Consider the following 15,668-nt stretch of genomic DNA (forward strand, 5'->3'; position numbering starts at 1 on the left):
GCCTGTTCCGCTCACAGCGGCGCCCCGATGCTCTGCAGGGCAGCGGTGTGCGGAGGCTGACGGAGCCGCGTTGTGCCACCCGCGGCAGCGCCGAGCACCTACAGCACACGGCGTTGTGTAAGCGCTTATCTGCGGGGAAGTCGTGTCGGGCCGTTGGGAGCGCTGTGACGGCGGGCCCTCGATGGTTGCATTAAGATTACATCGATTAGTAAGAATACGTTTCATTACACTGGCCTTAAATTGCAGCTTTTCAGTGCAGAAGGTAGCTGAATTGAAAAAAGTGGATTAGCTGCAGCCGGAGAATTGTGGAGTCACTGTGGGTGGAAAAGACCCTTAAGGTCACCACATCTGGCTGACACCAACGTGTGGAGGCCACCACTGGCCTTTGGTGCCGCATCCACAGCTCACAAATACCTCCAGGGATGGCAACTCCAGCTGCCCTGTTCAGTGCCTGACCGCCTTTCTATGAAGGAGTTCTTTCCGACAGCCAACCTAAACCTGCCTAGGTGCAACTTAATCTGTTTCCTCGTGTCCTATCGCTTTGTCACCTGGGAGACCGACAGAGACCGACACCCACCTTGCTGTGCCGTCCTTCCAGGCAGTTACAGAGTGTGATGGGGTTTCCCCTCGGCCTCCCGCAGACTGAACATCCTCTGCTTCTTCAGCCGTTCCTCACATGTCTTGTGTTCTAATCCCCTCACCCAGCTTTGATGCTCTTCTCTGGATGCAGTCCAGTATTCTTCCTGAAGTGAGAGGCCCAAAACTGAGCGCTGTACTTGAGGTGGTCTCACTGGCGCCGCTTACAGAGGGATAATCACTTCCTTAATCACTGTCCTGTTAAAAAGGAGAAGAAACTTACTGTATGCTTCCCAGAATCCGTTTTGGATTGGTTGGCCAACATCTTGAATTGAAACTCAAGGACTTCGTGTTTCCTTGATTTTTTTTTATTTATTTATTTTTTTTTTCATTGAAGTCACACTACAGAATAAATAAAGTATGGGCTCCAATCCAAAACCCATTGGGATCAATAAAAACTTCTACCAGTCCCTTGCATCCGGGTGTTTATAATTTGTACTTCTATTTACAAAGTAACTAAAATACACTATTCATTTTTATCTTACAGGTGAGGAAGGCTTAGTTCTATTAGATGGAAGACATGAATTTCCCTTCAGCTTTCAACTCCCACAAGAGTAAGTTAAATAACACAACCTGAAGGGATTGTGCTGGACACTGCTTATTGTGGAAAATTAACTCAATGTAATTTGATTCATGTTTTTTTCAATATCATACTGATAGCTCAGCTTTACATGTTTGTCTTAATCAGCCACCAGGTTGTGGACATGCCCTTTGCTACAGATTCCCTAAGGCCCTAAAAATACAATATGTAAATTGGAAAATGTTTATATACACAGAAAGTGTTCATGTTTGGAACTGAATTATAAACCTGCGGTAATCCTTTTGACTGTTTCAGACCTCTGGTGACCTCTTTCACTGGGAAGTATGGCAGTATTCAGTACTATGTGAAAGCAATTCTGGAAAGACCTGCAGCACCTGATCAAAGCGTACAGACAGAGCTTCAGGTCATCAGCCATATCGATGTCAACTCACCAGCTTTATTGGTAAGAGGGTCCTCCACTGCCTCTTCCTCCCTTAAGACCAGCTGCAGAATTAAAAATTAAAAAAAAATCATGTTCCATCCAGCTATAAACATTTCCACGTTATTCTAGAGAGCCATTTTCTGACTTCTGAAAGCATGTAAGCTCCCTAAGCTTTTCTCTATAAATAGATGATCTTAGGTTGTGTGAATAGCAAACAGAGAGAGTTGTTGGTTTTTTGTGTTGGTTTTCTTTTTCTAATACCATTGATTACAACCCTGCTGGCAGAGGTGCTCTTGCCAAAAAGTTATGCAGGCTTCAAATGCATAAATAATGCTTAATAATAATAATGCACAAGCACAAAGTAGTTACTCTTACCAGAGCAACTACATTTACAAGGCTGCAGTGTCCTAAACTCTTCAATAATAGTAGGTTGAGGAGCAGTAATTATAGAAGAGTATTAATCATGCCCAGCCTGTCATTTATGATCTGGCCATTATGTTACGTCTCCTTCCATTTTGCATGTCGTTTTCTAACATTAAGTGTGTGCATGCAGCTGCTTCAGAGATCTTTTCAGTTATTTCCTTATGACAGATTTGGCGACATTAAAGCAGAGCTTCTAATAGTCACCAGAAATACTGTAGAGTAATAAGGAAGATCAGGCATTAAGTAATGAGAAAATAGGCAAGATAGACACTAACGAGCTGGATTCTTTTATCTCAGCCCATATTATGAAAATAATGTAAAATTATACCTTGCATTTTCATGATAGCATGATAGCACGGGATCTAAATGGTTATTCATTTAAATGTGAATGAGTAATTTCTATTTTATTTAAAATGCTAGGATAATTTTAACATTTCATCATGATGAACATAGCTAAGAGATGTTTTTAGCACATTTTTTTCCTTCCTTTCATGTGCTTACATTTTAATCTCTCCAGAGCTAGAAGTTATAGAATTGCTTTGGCAGTGACATCTGTAAGCAGAATATAGTTCTTTTACATCAGTGTGTGTCAGGAGTGTGAAGACAGTGTGTCTGGTTACTGCAAGGATAGTATGGAGTTGACATAGGCTATGGCACAGGAGGGGGCAATGAGTCATACAGCAGCCATTGCTCATAGTATTACAAGGAATCCACCAAAAGAACTGGGAAGTTTTTGGAACAGTTGGAAAAATTGGATGTTGTATTTTTTGTCACAATGCTAAATATTAGGGGTTTGTGTGGATTACAAGTTACAAAGATGTATCACCTTAGCTCATTTGTCCTTTCTTAGTAGATACACAAAGATAAAAATAGTTTACCTGTTTAACTATTGCTTGCAGATGGAATTCATTCTGCATTTTTCTGCACTAGGGTTATGTAAGGGCATAGATACAGCAATTCTTCCTTAGACTTTTAAAAAGGAACACCTATAAAAATGCATTGAATCAATCTTTTTGGAAACATTAATTCAAATACACTCAGTCTCTGTCTTCTGCATTTGATACCTTCTAAATACAGATTCGTGCTTTAAAACACACCTGTCTTCAAATAGCCAAGACTTGCTGCCACTCCACGTGGTGGGCAAAACACCAGTTCCATTGAGCAGTACAAAGATTCAAATCCAAAGGGATTTTAGAATTAATTTAAATGATTCTTAGGCATGACACTAAACTTCAAGTGATTGATAACTTCATGCAATAAAATAGAAAAAAAACCCTTTGTTTTATAGACACCTGTTCTGAGAAGTCAGGAGAAGATGGTTGGCTGTTGGTTTTTCACCTCTGGGCCAGTGTCTCTGAGTGCCAAAATTGAGAGGAAGGGATACTGTAATGGTAAGAGAAACTGTCTTCACTCCTCAGGACATGAGTATTAAACATCTAAGATGATTTTATCATCCCTGTAAAGGCAACAATAGAAAGGAAGCCCTGTCAGGAAACTTAATGGAAAAGCCATGAACATCTGGTTATAAAGAACAAGATGCTTTTAGTGGGGATAAAATACATCACTGGGGCTGTAGGGTTTTTCCATGTCCCATATGGGTATTTACTCTTCTGTAAGAAAGAGCTTTAGCAGCTTCTTTCACATCTTGATAATATTAGATACACTGAGGAAACGGAATGTTCTGGAATGCAATTAGTACTGCATAGAAGGAAGACTGGTGCGTAATTTGCAAATAAAGCTTATAGCACTTGTTCATATTTTGCTTAACGTTTTAAAATGAATCACTGTTTATGCATAAAATGTAGTAAGTGGCTTTAATTCTGCTTGGATGCCAACTCTGTAAAGAAACTAGCTTGAGGAAACTAGCAAGTGGTGTTCTCAGTTTTAAGGTGGGTGATGTACATGCTGCAAAACAGCTTTGATATTTCTAAAAGAAAGCACAAGTTATTCACTGAACTCTTTCTGGTTTTAAGGGGAAGCCATACCAATCTATGCAGAAATCGAGAATTGTTCTTCTCGCCTGATTGTTCCAAAAGCTGCCATTTTCCAAACACAAACGTACCTGGCCAGTGGGAAGACAAAAACTTTCCGTCAGATGGTTGCCAATGTGCGAGGAAACCATATTGCCTCTGGGAGTACAGATACCTGGAATGGGAAAACTCTGAAAATCCCACCTGTATCACCCTCTATACTTGACTGCTGTATTATTCGTGTAGAATATTCATTAGCTGTAAGTATGGATTTTCTTTACAAATACAACTATTGTATAACAGTTGCTGAAAGCTACGTTAAGTTGGGGACAGAAGAATTTTCATTACTGAGCAGTTCTTAAATTTTGAATTGGGGAACAACAGTAAATGCCAATAAATATCATATGCAGGTGACAGACTGAAAACCACAAGGAGATTCTGAAACTGAAAGATAAGAGTAATAAGGAAAATGTTTCTGAGGGAAGCAGCAGTTCAGTTCTAGACCTGCAGAGGTTATCAGGGGACAGTATTTCTAAGTGGATTCTTCTAGTTGTTCTCTTCAGAAATGGGAAGGCAGGACTGGAAGTCAACCTGTTTTGGATTTTTTTTAAATGTCATCTGGAGACAAGGTAGAGAAGGAAGGAAATGACTGAAAAATAACTAATGTGCTGGCAGCTTTCATTAAACATTTGGGATGAAGGAAACTAATTTTTAAATGATCTGCAACAGAGGCAGTATGGCAGCTTCTGCGAGCAGTAGTTCAATGGAATCTAATTATGTCTTTTTCTCTTCTTTGGGGGTTGTCACACAGGTGTATATCCATATTCCTGGTGCTAAGAAATTGATGATTGAAATGCCTCTAGTGATTGGCACCATTCCATGTATTGGCTTTTCAAGCAGAAACTCCAGCATTACCAGCCAGTTTAGTATGGATATGAGTTGGCTGGCCTTAACCCTGCCAGAACATCCTGAAGGTAATATATATTGAACTTTTTACAATACCACATAATATTGTTTACAGCAAAAAGGTAGTAGTGGCAGTTCAAGAACTAGATCAATAAAGGATGTAGACCACTGAAGTATGACTCATGAGAAGTAAGGCATGTGTATCTAACTAAAAATCCAGAAGGAGAGATGGGCATACCCTAGCTCCAACTCCCTTTAAGAGTCTCCTCACCTCTAGCTGACTTCAACTAAATCTTGAAATAACTAACCTCTGATAGCAGGAGTTCTACTTTTGCAGTAGAATTAGAACTAAGGCACCTAAAATTTCCTTCATAAAATACCAATATATTGCTGGAGTAGCTCTAAAAGCATCTGTAGCATGCCTGCTGAATCACTTAAGTATGCTAATGCCATGGTTCCAGATGCAGTATTTATGAATACAGTGCACTCCATAAAATCTGACAGTGTAAGATATTTGATATATACAGTCTTCGTGGTCTTAGGATATTGTAAGGCATATATTGTCTTGCCAGAGAATACTTCAGAATTTCACAGTGTTATCTCTTGTGTTTCAGCACCACCAAATTACGCTGATGTAGTGTCTGAGGAAGAGTTCTCCAGACATGTTACTGCTTATCCACCACCAATCGACTGTGAGGAACAATTGTGTTGTCCTGTGTTTGCTTACATACAAGAGTTCCGGTTTCAGCCTCCACCTCTTTATTCAGAGGTAAAAAAAATAATAATAAAAAAATAGGTTCCAAACAGGCTTCAAAAAAACCCAGCTTTTTTTTTTTAGAGTCTCAGCTGAATCTTTAAGTGTCACATGGGGGAGGGAAAGTATTGGGATGCAAGAACTATAGGCAGTAATTATTGACTTCCTTCTCCCTGTAGGTTGATCCACATCCAACTGATGTAGAAGAATTTCAGCCTGTTTCATTAATGCTTTGAAGGAGGCTTTGTAATGAGGATCACTGCGTTGAATGTCTTATCTGCTTCAGCTGACAGTGCAGCTAAAAAGGAGACAGTTTTCTTTTTCACAACTTCAGTTTGCGTTCAAAAAAGGCAAAAGAAATGGAGAAGGAGGTATGAGAATGTCTGGTGGCAGAAGAGAATCTGCTGGATTAGCCTGTGCAGAAGATTCTGTGGGAGCAGCTCTGCTTGGGGTACATGAGAAGAACTGGAAAATACTGAATGCTTTTTAAAAAAAGTGGATGTATTGCATAAAGTACACAGTGGAGGTATGAGGATCTTCTGAAGAGAAATCAATGTATACTTTGTATGGAACACTCTGGAAGAATTTAAGTAAGGATGATGTTGGGAACTTGCTTAGTAGAACACGGGTAGCTTAACAGAATGTGGGGTAAGAAAATTGTTTCAAAAGATGTCGCAGTGCTCAAGGGGCTTCTGTGTGCATCCAAGAATGGAACACTACTACAGTGTGGAGCGAAATCTTCACTCTAGCTTAACTTTTCATTTCATGAGAGCCTGCCAAGTGGTACTGTTTAATAACTTATACTGATTCTAAAGATGTCATGGATGACAAAATAGCTATTATGCAATATTATGAAGACAACCATTTACTGAATGAAAGATAAGAGTATGTAAAAGAAAACTGAACTTTGATATCAGCTTATGCACTATGCTTTCTTTCAAGGGATTTCTTAAGGGAATTATTCTAGCCTTTTCTACTGTATTGTTCTTCTTCTGCATCTTAAGCCTATGGGTAGCATAATAAGGGGAAGCATGGCAAGGGAAGATCCTTTTGCCAACAGCAGGTATACTTCACAGTATGGACAATACTTATTTATTCAGAAGCCTTTATAAGCCTACCTCTGTTCTGCAAATGTACTTACGGTCAGATCTGAGACCAAAAAAAGAGTCTTGTTTAAGCTCCAGGATACTCCAGGGTTCTGAAAGGGACCCTGAACAGTTCCTGTGATTAGTGAATGAGATGGAAAGCATAGAGAGAAGCTTAAATATACCCCAAAAAGATATAGCATATAATTGAAGTGGAAGCAGACACCAGAGGAACAAAATCCTTTGGTAATGGCACAATGCTTCTCATTACTCCTGCATTTTTGTCTAGAGATCTATTGTCAGGGGCTGCACTAGTCATTTGCTATCCATCTTATTTTTTTGTTAATGTTTCCTTGTTTGTTTTTGCTGTCTAATTTTGTTTTTGTGCAATATTTTAATGTTTTCTTCCTCAGGTCATGTAGAACAGTAAGTTTTTGCTGCTAAGAATGAAGGCACATCTTATTACTTGGCCCTTTGCTGCCTTCATTTAAAGTAGAATGTTTGCTTCCTGCCAAGCATCAATTGGAATAAGTAATCCAGCATGAACAGATGACTTAACGGAGCCGAAACACAGCATTCTCAGTATGCATGTTTACAGTCAAGTCTTTAAACTATAGGGAATCTTGAACTGCTAGATCTACTCCATATGTCTTACAGAAGGGTTTTGGGATAAAACCTGGTGCTTCATGTGGTTAAAACATTGTACTCTCTGATCATTACAAGGATAGCAATTGAGTTTCTTTCATTTCATCAGTAACTGCAGTTTAATGAAGTTTGAATGCTTTTTATGAAATCTGTCTTCATTCAAGAAGCAGGGATTTTTCTACAACCATATACGGATGTATATTTTTAGTCTTCTTTTAGTATGACTTCCTTACATTGTCTGATTTCTAGCACTTCACCTCAAGTCACTCTTACATCACTGTAAAAGACAAACTGATGAAGATTCACATTTCTAAACTGCAGTTACATTTTTCATTTGCAAACTGAAGTATTGTCATCTATGGCAAATGCAGCTTTAACCAATGAGCGCATGTTTTAGGAAGGACACTCTCAAAATGAGTATGTCTTGTCTTAAGTCTCGACATGTAGCTCTCATGCCTTTTATTTCAGTGTTGGCATGCCCATACACTCAGTGCAGAATTTTCTTTTACATATCACCTGGAAAGGGAACAAGCATAATTTCCTTAAACAGATACCATTATGGTTACTTGAAAAATACTGTGGCTGTGTACTAATTTGCATGTTAACAATTCAAAATACTACCTTTAAGAAGATTGTGTTGTTTTGTTTTGTTTTGTTTTACTTTAATTCCTGATAGGTGATGTGTGCTATCCGGCTATTTGATTGGTATAAACATGGTCAGGCAAACAAAAGATGAAAGGTAAAGATACGCTTTGTTGTTGTTGTTTTTTCCTCTGTGAGTTGTTCTTCATTATTTGCAGATAAACTGTGGCCTTAGACTGTTTGCTGCAAAAAAACTACTAAAATGTGTTTCTTAGGAAGCACACCTGGTCCTTCAAAGGAGGGTTGAAAACAAGATCAAGTTCTGCTCTCGGACACTTGGCTTAGTGCAGAAATTGGTCCTTAAGTAATGTTTGCACAATAAGTTCAATAAGCAGGGGGGTTGTTTTGATAACTGTGAAACAGTTGAAGAGAGACAAAATTAAAAAAAAAAAAAGCTGTTAAACTTTAACATCCAGGAACATGATTGTATTTTGTACTAATATGAGCCCTATGGGTTCTTTTTTTGTTAATAAAAGTATAAAACTCACATAGCGCTGTTCCTGTTGGTTTCAATATCTGTAAGATGGAAAAACTTGTCTTTTAATTGTCTTTGTTTAAACAGGTAATAAATGATGTTCTCTTCCATACAAGGATAGAGAAGGTACTGCAGGTTTGTGTTTGCAGCTCTGATGTTTGAACTGGAACACAATTCCCATACAGAGTAAGAGAGATCACTTAACTGGGCCATATTCCAAACTCTTAAAATAGTATGTTGTGTTATTTCACTGCCCCATTTGAACACCTAACTCCTTTTATTAAATCTGTACTATAGATCTCACTTAAGTGTGGGAGAACACAGTTCACAAAGTTGATTTGAAGATGATCAATTGCTCTACTTATCTTCCATGCCAAAACAGCCACGGCAGTAATGCCTGCTTTCCAATCAAATTCTGCTGCTTTCCAGTGCTCTCCTTGGGGTAGTGGATGAGCACAGGGACATAAAAAGAGGCTTTCAGACTGCTGCATTTTTCTAAAGCTGATTATATAATATCTTAACATCAATACGGATAGTGCAGGCTGGCATGTAAAGCAGATTCTGTAAAGAACTAATTAGGCATCTCATGGGCCTGGTCATTTGCTTCCAATACTCAAATTTTATATGGATGTAGCAGACAGGGTGCCAGTCCGTGCTCCAAATTACATTGTGATCATCATTATTAAACATAATTAATATGAAATGATATTACATAATCATACTACATTATCATTTCATTATTGGCATTTTAAGACAAGTTGTTTCAATATTAAGAAATGAAAAGTGGTTTTACATGGAATGCAAAATGGTAACTCAAGTGGGACTTGACTAGAGTAGCTGCTTACACCAGGGCTTGTTATAACGCAGGCAGATTCGATCTGATTAAGTACAACTGTATTACTGATAAATCTCTGAGCACCCATCCCTTCAAAAGAAAGGAGGAAATCCCTCTTAGTTTGGGCTTACATTCAGCCATCTGGCTGCCCGGAGGGTGAGAACGTGAAATGCAAGGTGAAAGCAGGAGCAGGTGCTTGTGCTTGATGGACACCTACAAATAGATTTCCCCAGATAAACTGAGGCATGCAGATCAAAATGATTTTATACTAACACACAATACTTGCTGTGTTGCTTGATGGCATTTGTTTTCTTATTAGTTGTGCTTTCAAGTAATAACTGTAGTCAGATTAAGAGTTGGATATGGAAGTGCCAGGTGAGGTAGATTGGTAGGTATTTACCACTCAGCAGCTATCACTATGACAGCCTAATAACAAGCATCACCCATTTGCTTCTACCATCTTCAGTGTGCCAGACTTCTAATGGACAACTTTCCCCTAGTCTCCCCTCTAGCAAAACTGCTCACTGGCACTTCACTTGTAGCACAAGATTCAGCTGGCAGTCTGTGCTCACACAGACAGAGCAGCATAAGGACGTTTGTAGTCTTAGTTGATAGAAAGAGTACAGAGTAAAAACCAACAGAGTTAAAAGCAATAAACAGTCATCCACTGTGGGGGCTGTGGGATGGAAATGGGAGAGCAGGGAAGTAGGGAAGGGATAGAAAGGAGATGTTGTCATTGTCAGAAAGAAGACGCAGCTGAAGCAGCAAACAGTGCCCTAAGAGGGGATTTGACCTGAACACCAAAAGCAGCCAGTTGCTCTCGATGCCTGGTATCAGACGTGGTCACACACAACATGCACAAGCAGTGCAGATATGTAGGCTAAACCCGCTGCCAAATATTTTTGGCTGTGAGAAGCTACTAGTTCCAAGAGCCTTAGAACAGTGTAATTCTCCCAAAAAGCTAGGTACTGGGCACAGAGGTTCTTGACACTGACTTCCAAAGATAACAGATGATTGTACCTGTATCTCAGTACCCAGCTGTGGGATATGCATATTTACACACAGAGGCTTTCTGATAAAATGCATATGTATAAACAGAATGTTCTTACAAACCAACTGACCTGTCATAGGCATCTCCCAGCCAGGACTCACAGTCAGCATGTTGTAAACAGTGAGACAGCTTCTGGGGAACACACGCTTTCTTCAACCCTGGTTTGGGGAAAACGAAAGAACAGACATAAGAGTTGTCAGCAGAAACAGAAGAATTGTCAAGAGGACAATATTAGACCACAAGTGTTAAATAGAATTGTTGCAAAGCCAGAAAGGTCCCAGAGCTGTAAATAGGATAGTCTTATTGATGTCACATCCAGAATCTGGCTATGTCAGTCACAACAGTCAGACCACTGTATGAGAAGAATGCAAGTCTTACTGTTGAACTAATTGGATTAATCGATGCACAAAAGAGATCACAAGTGACAAAATGTTAAATTTTCATTTAAATAATTTAAGCCCTGAAGTGCTTTTATCATCTCTCTTAATGTGATGTGACCAATGCATTAGCCTAAACAGATTAGAAAGATACTAAAATGGAAAAGTCTGTGGTCATAGGTGTTAAATGAGAGTAGGAAAGGAAAAGCATTTGCTGATCTGACACAGATTCTCCAACCACAGTGTCCTGGAGGAGGAGATAAGGAGATATGTTTCTGACAGACATTAATACCACCACAGAGAGACCAAGTTTTGCACGCTGTGTGCAGGGCTGGTCCTCCTTATCCCAGCAGCAGCATTTTGCTACCAGTGATCTCTCCCTCGCCAGGAGATCAGGGAGTAGGCTGCTATGATCCTTTATCTGTGATTCAGCCATCACATCTGCTCAGCACACAGGAGCAAAACGGGAAAGTGAGGCTGTACCTCAATAGAGCTGCGCCAGGCTGCAGCCAGCCCTGCTCCCACCAGCTGTGCCGTGCCCACAGGCAGCTCAGCCCCCTCCTGCAGCCCTGTGCAGTCACACGCATCAGGGGCAAGGAATTCAGGAGGTCTGTCAGCTCGAGGTGTTAAGCAGAGAAGTCCCCAGGAAGGGCAACCTCACAGGCTTTTTTCTCATGTGAACCCACCTGCCATCACCGGGACAGGACATTATGTTCATCCAAACAAATTAACAATTCATTTCCAACCCTGACACGAAGATTAACCCTGCCAATTAATTCCTTAATCTCTTGCTGCCGACAAGGCTCACAGTTGCCATGTGGACGCGTGTCCATGGGGGCCTGAAGCAGGGCCATTCTATTAATTGATGCTGCATCCAGGACACGGCGCAGCTGATATTCAAACATACTCCAACGATACAAACCAGTGCTGCATGTCACACTTCACCAATGTGCCAGACAGCACCTGATGGACACCTTGAAAAGACCATGGATCTCAATGGCTGCAGCAGCTTTTGCTACATGAGGAGAAATGTTAGCTGGTACAGTCATTTAGCCACAGTGTGATTGTACTGTTGTATAGCACACACAGGAGCTGGGAATGTGTGAAATACAGCAGTGATGGAGAGTGATACTCAGTCACCTTGAGGGTTGTCTGCAAGCCAGCTATGACAAATTGGGTCAATTTTCCTTTGTTTCTCTAGGTTTTACCATATATAATTAAAAAGATACTGCTCATTAAGGTGCTTTATGAAGTAATAATAAAATCTATGAATAATATTAAATTAAAGGCTACATAATGTCTCTGGACATATAAAGCAGGAAATTGCAGGTGTATAAAGTACGCAAGCAACAAAAAAAGAATCACTTGGTGCCTGTTACAACCCGTCCAGAGGGTGGGACGAGTGGAGGCATTGCAGAACTGCGAGGAGTGTACGAGCTGTATAAACACACAACGTAAGTGGTGTTTACAGAGATGTACAGGGAAGGAGGACGTACGGTGTACAGGACTTTCTGTTCCATGCATGTGTTAGGTAATGTCTGCTTTGGGGCCTTAGGTTGGGGGTTTTTTGTTGTTGTTTTTGGTGTTTCACGTATTTGGGTTCAGTGCTCAGTTATATACTGAACTTCCTTAACTCAGGTAAGGTGAAGCCCACCCTGATACAGTAGCAGTACAGTCTGAAAAATAAAGTCTGGTTTTCCCTGCAGGCCTTCCAGCAGCTTCTGACAAGGCTGGAGAAACAGCTGATCTGTCTTTTATTAATGAAAGGGGAAATACATTCAACGCAAAAAAATTGCAGCTACCGGATGGGAGCCACCAGCCCGGCAGCTCCATGGGTGCCTTGTCAGAGGGCATTACTGGAGAGGTATTTCATTCTTCAGCAGAACGTTTATTTAAGATGTGTAACAAAACCAGGCAATATTTGCAGACTCAGGAAGGCCGAAGGACAGATTCCTATTTACGTAGTGGAGGTGCCTTCAGAGGCACTGTCAGTGACAGTGTTACTAGAGAATGCAGTCTGTGTCCTCAGGCCTTGTTTCTGCAGGATTTGTCAGGACAAAGGCTTGCATCAGCTTTTCCCAGGGCTGCTGACCATAACACAGCACTACCGTGCTGTAGTCGCAAGCAGTCCCTGCTGAATCATGGTGCTGTTTCCTTCACAGAGCCACGTGGTACCGATTCTCACATGGATTTGGTGTTGGAAGGGTTAAACTGCTGCTCCCTCCTGGACTATTTGGCATCTCCTTGTTTTCTGAAGTTATCACACTTTCTTCTAGGAACTTGCGCTATAAACAGCTCTTGGGCAGGTGCCAGTTATGTACTTTTCCAGACACTGCTATGAAACACATCACCTAACAGCGTGTTGGTACAGAGGGAAGGGGAGGTAATCTTTGCATTACACCCCATGGGAGCAGGTAGGAAAGCCCCAGCAGCGACATGAACACCATCCTTCACTCTGCCACACAGTTTTGACTTCCAATTATTTACTAAATGCAACTTTTCCAAAGTGACAACAGGCATTGCTAGAGCTGAGTCCTGCTTAAGTCACCTGTATACATTTTGCTGCAACATCCCCTCCAGATGCCTTGGTGCACATCACAAGCTGTGCCCCAGCCCAGTGCAGAGCAGCTCCCTGCAAAGCAAGCCTCCCACTTCTGTGCAGGGCCTCTTTGATCAGCAACCGCAGCAATAATTTACATCTCCCATCATTAAGCCTTCTGTTTGATCACAGCCAAGCAGCCCTTCTGTGGAGCTGGCAGGCATTTACAATCCAAGTATGCTGGGAAAAAGACTTCAAGGCTATTTAGGGAGGATTCCCATGCCTGTTACAGTTCACAGTTCAAGGAGATCCCCATCCCTGCCGGCAACACACAGACATACACTGCAAAGAAACCTTGCTTTGGAAGGCAGAAGGTAGGAGTGAGAACAGCCTGAGAAGCTCAGCAGCGTCAGCCTTGGCCTTGAAGTGTTCACTGAACACAGGACAGTGATTCAGAACGACCAGGCTGGATCATCCCCCAGCCCCAGCCCCACTCCCCATTCATTTACAGTGCTGCCACTTTGCCCCAGCACAAACCACAGCCCCAGCAGACAGCAGTCACTCCCCTTCCCTCCATCACAGGATGGACAACTCCCTTCCCACACCAATCACTGCTATCTCAGCTGCAGCTACAGATCCCATATGAAGAGCAGCTATTCTCTTGCCAGCCCTCAACAGTTCAGTCTTTCCCTTCCTCCTTGCACCTAAATGGCACCGATCTCAGAATCCCCAACAGATAGCAGGGCAGGAGGAAGGCAAGGAACAAGGCTTCCTGTGCTCACAACACAAGTGTTCCCTGTCACAGCTATCTGTGCCAGCTGAAGGCACTTGAGCCAACGGTTGAATGAAATTAATAAGGCTGTATCCCAGCTAAGTGAGAAGCAATCTTGCCATTGCTGGCGTGTGGCCCTGGCTTGCTGGCAGCCAGAGCTGGCAGGAGACAGCGTGGGGGGCTGGAGATGCCCCTTCTTGGGTTACCCCGACCCCCAGCAGCCCTTCTGCCCAGGGCCTGGCATCAGGATAAGTGGCTTGCACACCACAGTGACTGCTGCTTGTGCCAACTCTTGTTTGAATAATGATATTTTCAAGCTGACACCCACAGAAACGTTTGCATTTTCCTGTGCACCTCAGGAGTGATGCAACTGATTTCACAGACGGGGATTTTCCCAAAATCCTTAATGGCTTTGTAGCCTCTCTTCCAGCAAGGCTTTAGCCATCCTTTTAATAGACTTCAGTGGAGTAATGCATTAACTTTTGTTAGAAGATTTCAAGCTTTCTGGGCTTTAGGAATCTGGATGCTGATTTTCCTCCTCTCATCCAATTTGTTGGCAGTGTAATAAATAAAACTAACTTACAATAAAATCTGCTGCAGACATTGTTGTCTTCAGCTGAGTGGCAACTCCCAGTTCCTGTCTCAGGAACATTTGTGGTTTCTGGCACATCCCTAACAGGTATGAAACTCGTACAGCTGCTGACTCACGAGCTTTGTGGACACTGATGCAACACAGTGCATAGTCAGCCTTCAGAGGTGGCCTTTGGCTTGGAACTTCACGCTGAGGAGGGAAAGAAACACACCAACCCAAAGCCCTCTGTAGGGATGTAGGGGCAGAGGGGTAAGTTGTGGGCCAGCAGTGCTGGGAAGAGGTGGCCCTAATGGGAAGGGGCTCTGTGGCTCAGCCCATCGAGGGTTGGGCAGAGCTCCTTTGTAATGCTGTTCCTGCCCCATGCAATGACTGACTGACGGAATAAGAGTCACTCCCATCTGACAGCTGGGAAGATGCCACGCTTGCTTACCCAAATACACACGTGACATCCCATTTTATCAACCCACTCACCTGCGAGGTCATTCCTAGCAAATTCTTAAGGAATATAATTAGCAATATCATCTGATAATGAAAAGCTAGAGTGAACAATGTTTGGTCATGAGCAAAGACACACTGGAGTGAATTTGTTTTCTGCACAAATTCTGTAATAGCCAAAAGGAACCATTCAATAGAAAGCATCTGAAAGCAAGAGATGACAGCCTAAGCTACTTCCCTCTTTATGTCTTTTGAAGCAGAAAGGGAGACAATGCTGCCATTGTACAAAAAATGCTGGGCAGCTCCAGCTCTGAGCACATGCAGAGATAGTCTACAGACTGAACCGTGCTCTGAAAGCACAGAGGTGTGACACAAAGTGCTCAGCACCCTCACAACTTCCTCACCACAGAGAGCTGGTGGAAGCAGACCACAAGTACGCAGTGCAGCTCGCATCAGTGTCAACAGGCAGCCCAGTCAATTTATGCAGCGTTAGTCATGACAACAGCAGCCACAACCTATTGTAACACAACCAGAATTCATTAGGTACTTCCCTGTCACCCATATGAGTA

At 41.9% G+C, this 15,668-nt stretch overlaps 1 protein-coding gene across 1 annotated transcript; it reads left to right on the plus strand.

Moving 5' to 3' along the window:
- Positions 1–1,092: 1,092 nt before the first annotated feature.
- ARRDC4 (arrestin domain containing 4) lies at positions 1,093–8,510 on the plus strand (the record flags this gene model as incomplete). The annotated part of the gene is made up of 7 exons (XM_003209545.3): positions 1,093–1,190; positions 1,472–1,619; positions 3,310–3,412; positions 3,995–4,251; positions 4,803–4,965; positions 5,512–5,666; positions 5,831–8,510. Coding segments are annotated over 7 exons (981 nt in total), but the record flags the coding sequence as incomplete, so codon positions are not given.
- Positions 8,511–15,668: the final 7,158 nt, after the last annotated feature.

The sequence above is a fragment of the Meleagris gallopavo genome, chromosome 12, assembly GCF_000146605.3.
Source record: "Meleagris gallopavo isolate NT-WF06-2002-E0010 breed Aviagen turkey brand Nicholas breeding stock chromosome 12, Turkey_5.1, whole genome shotgun sequence".
In the NCBI taxonomy this organism is placed as follows: domain Eukaryota; kingdom Metazoa; phylum Chordata; class Aves; order Galliformes; family Phasianidae; genus Meleagris; species Meleagris gallopavo.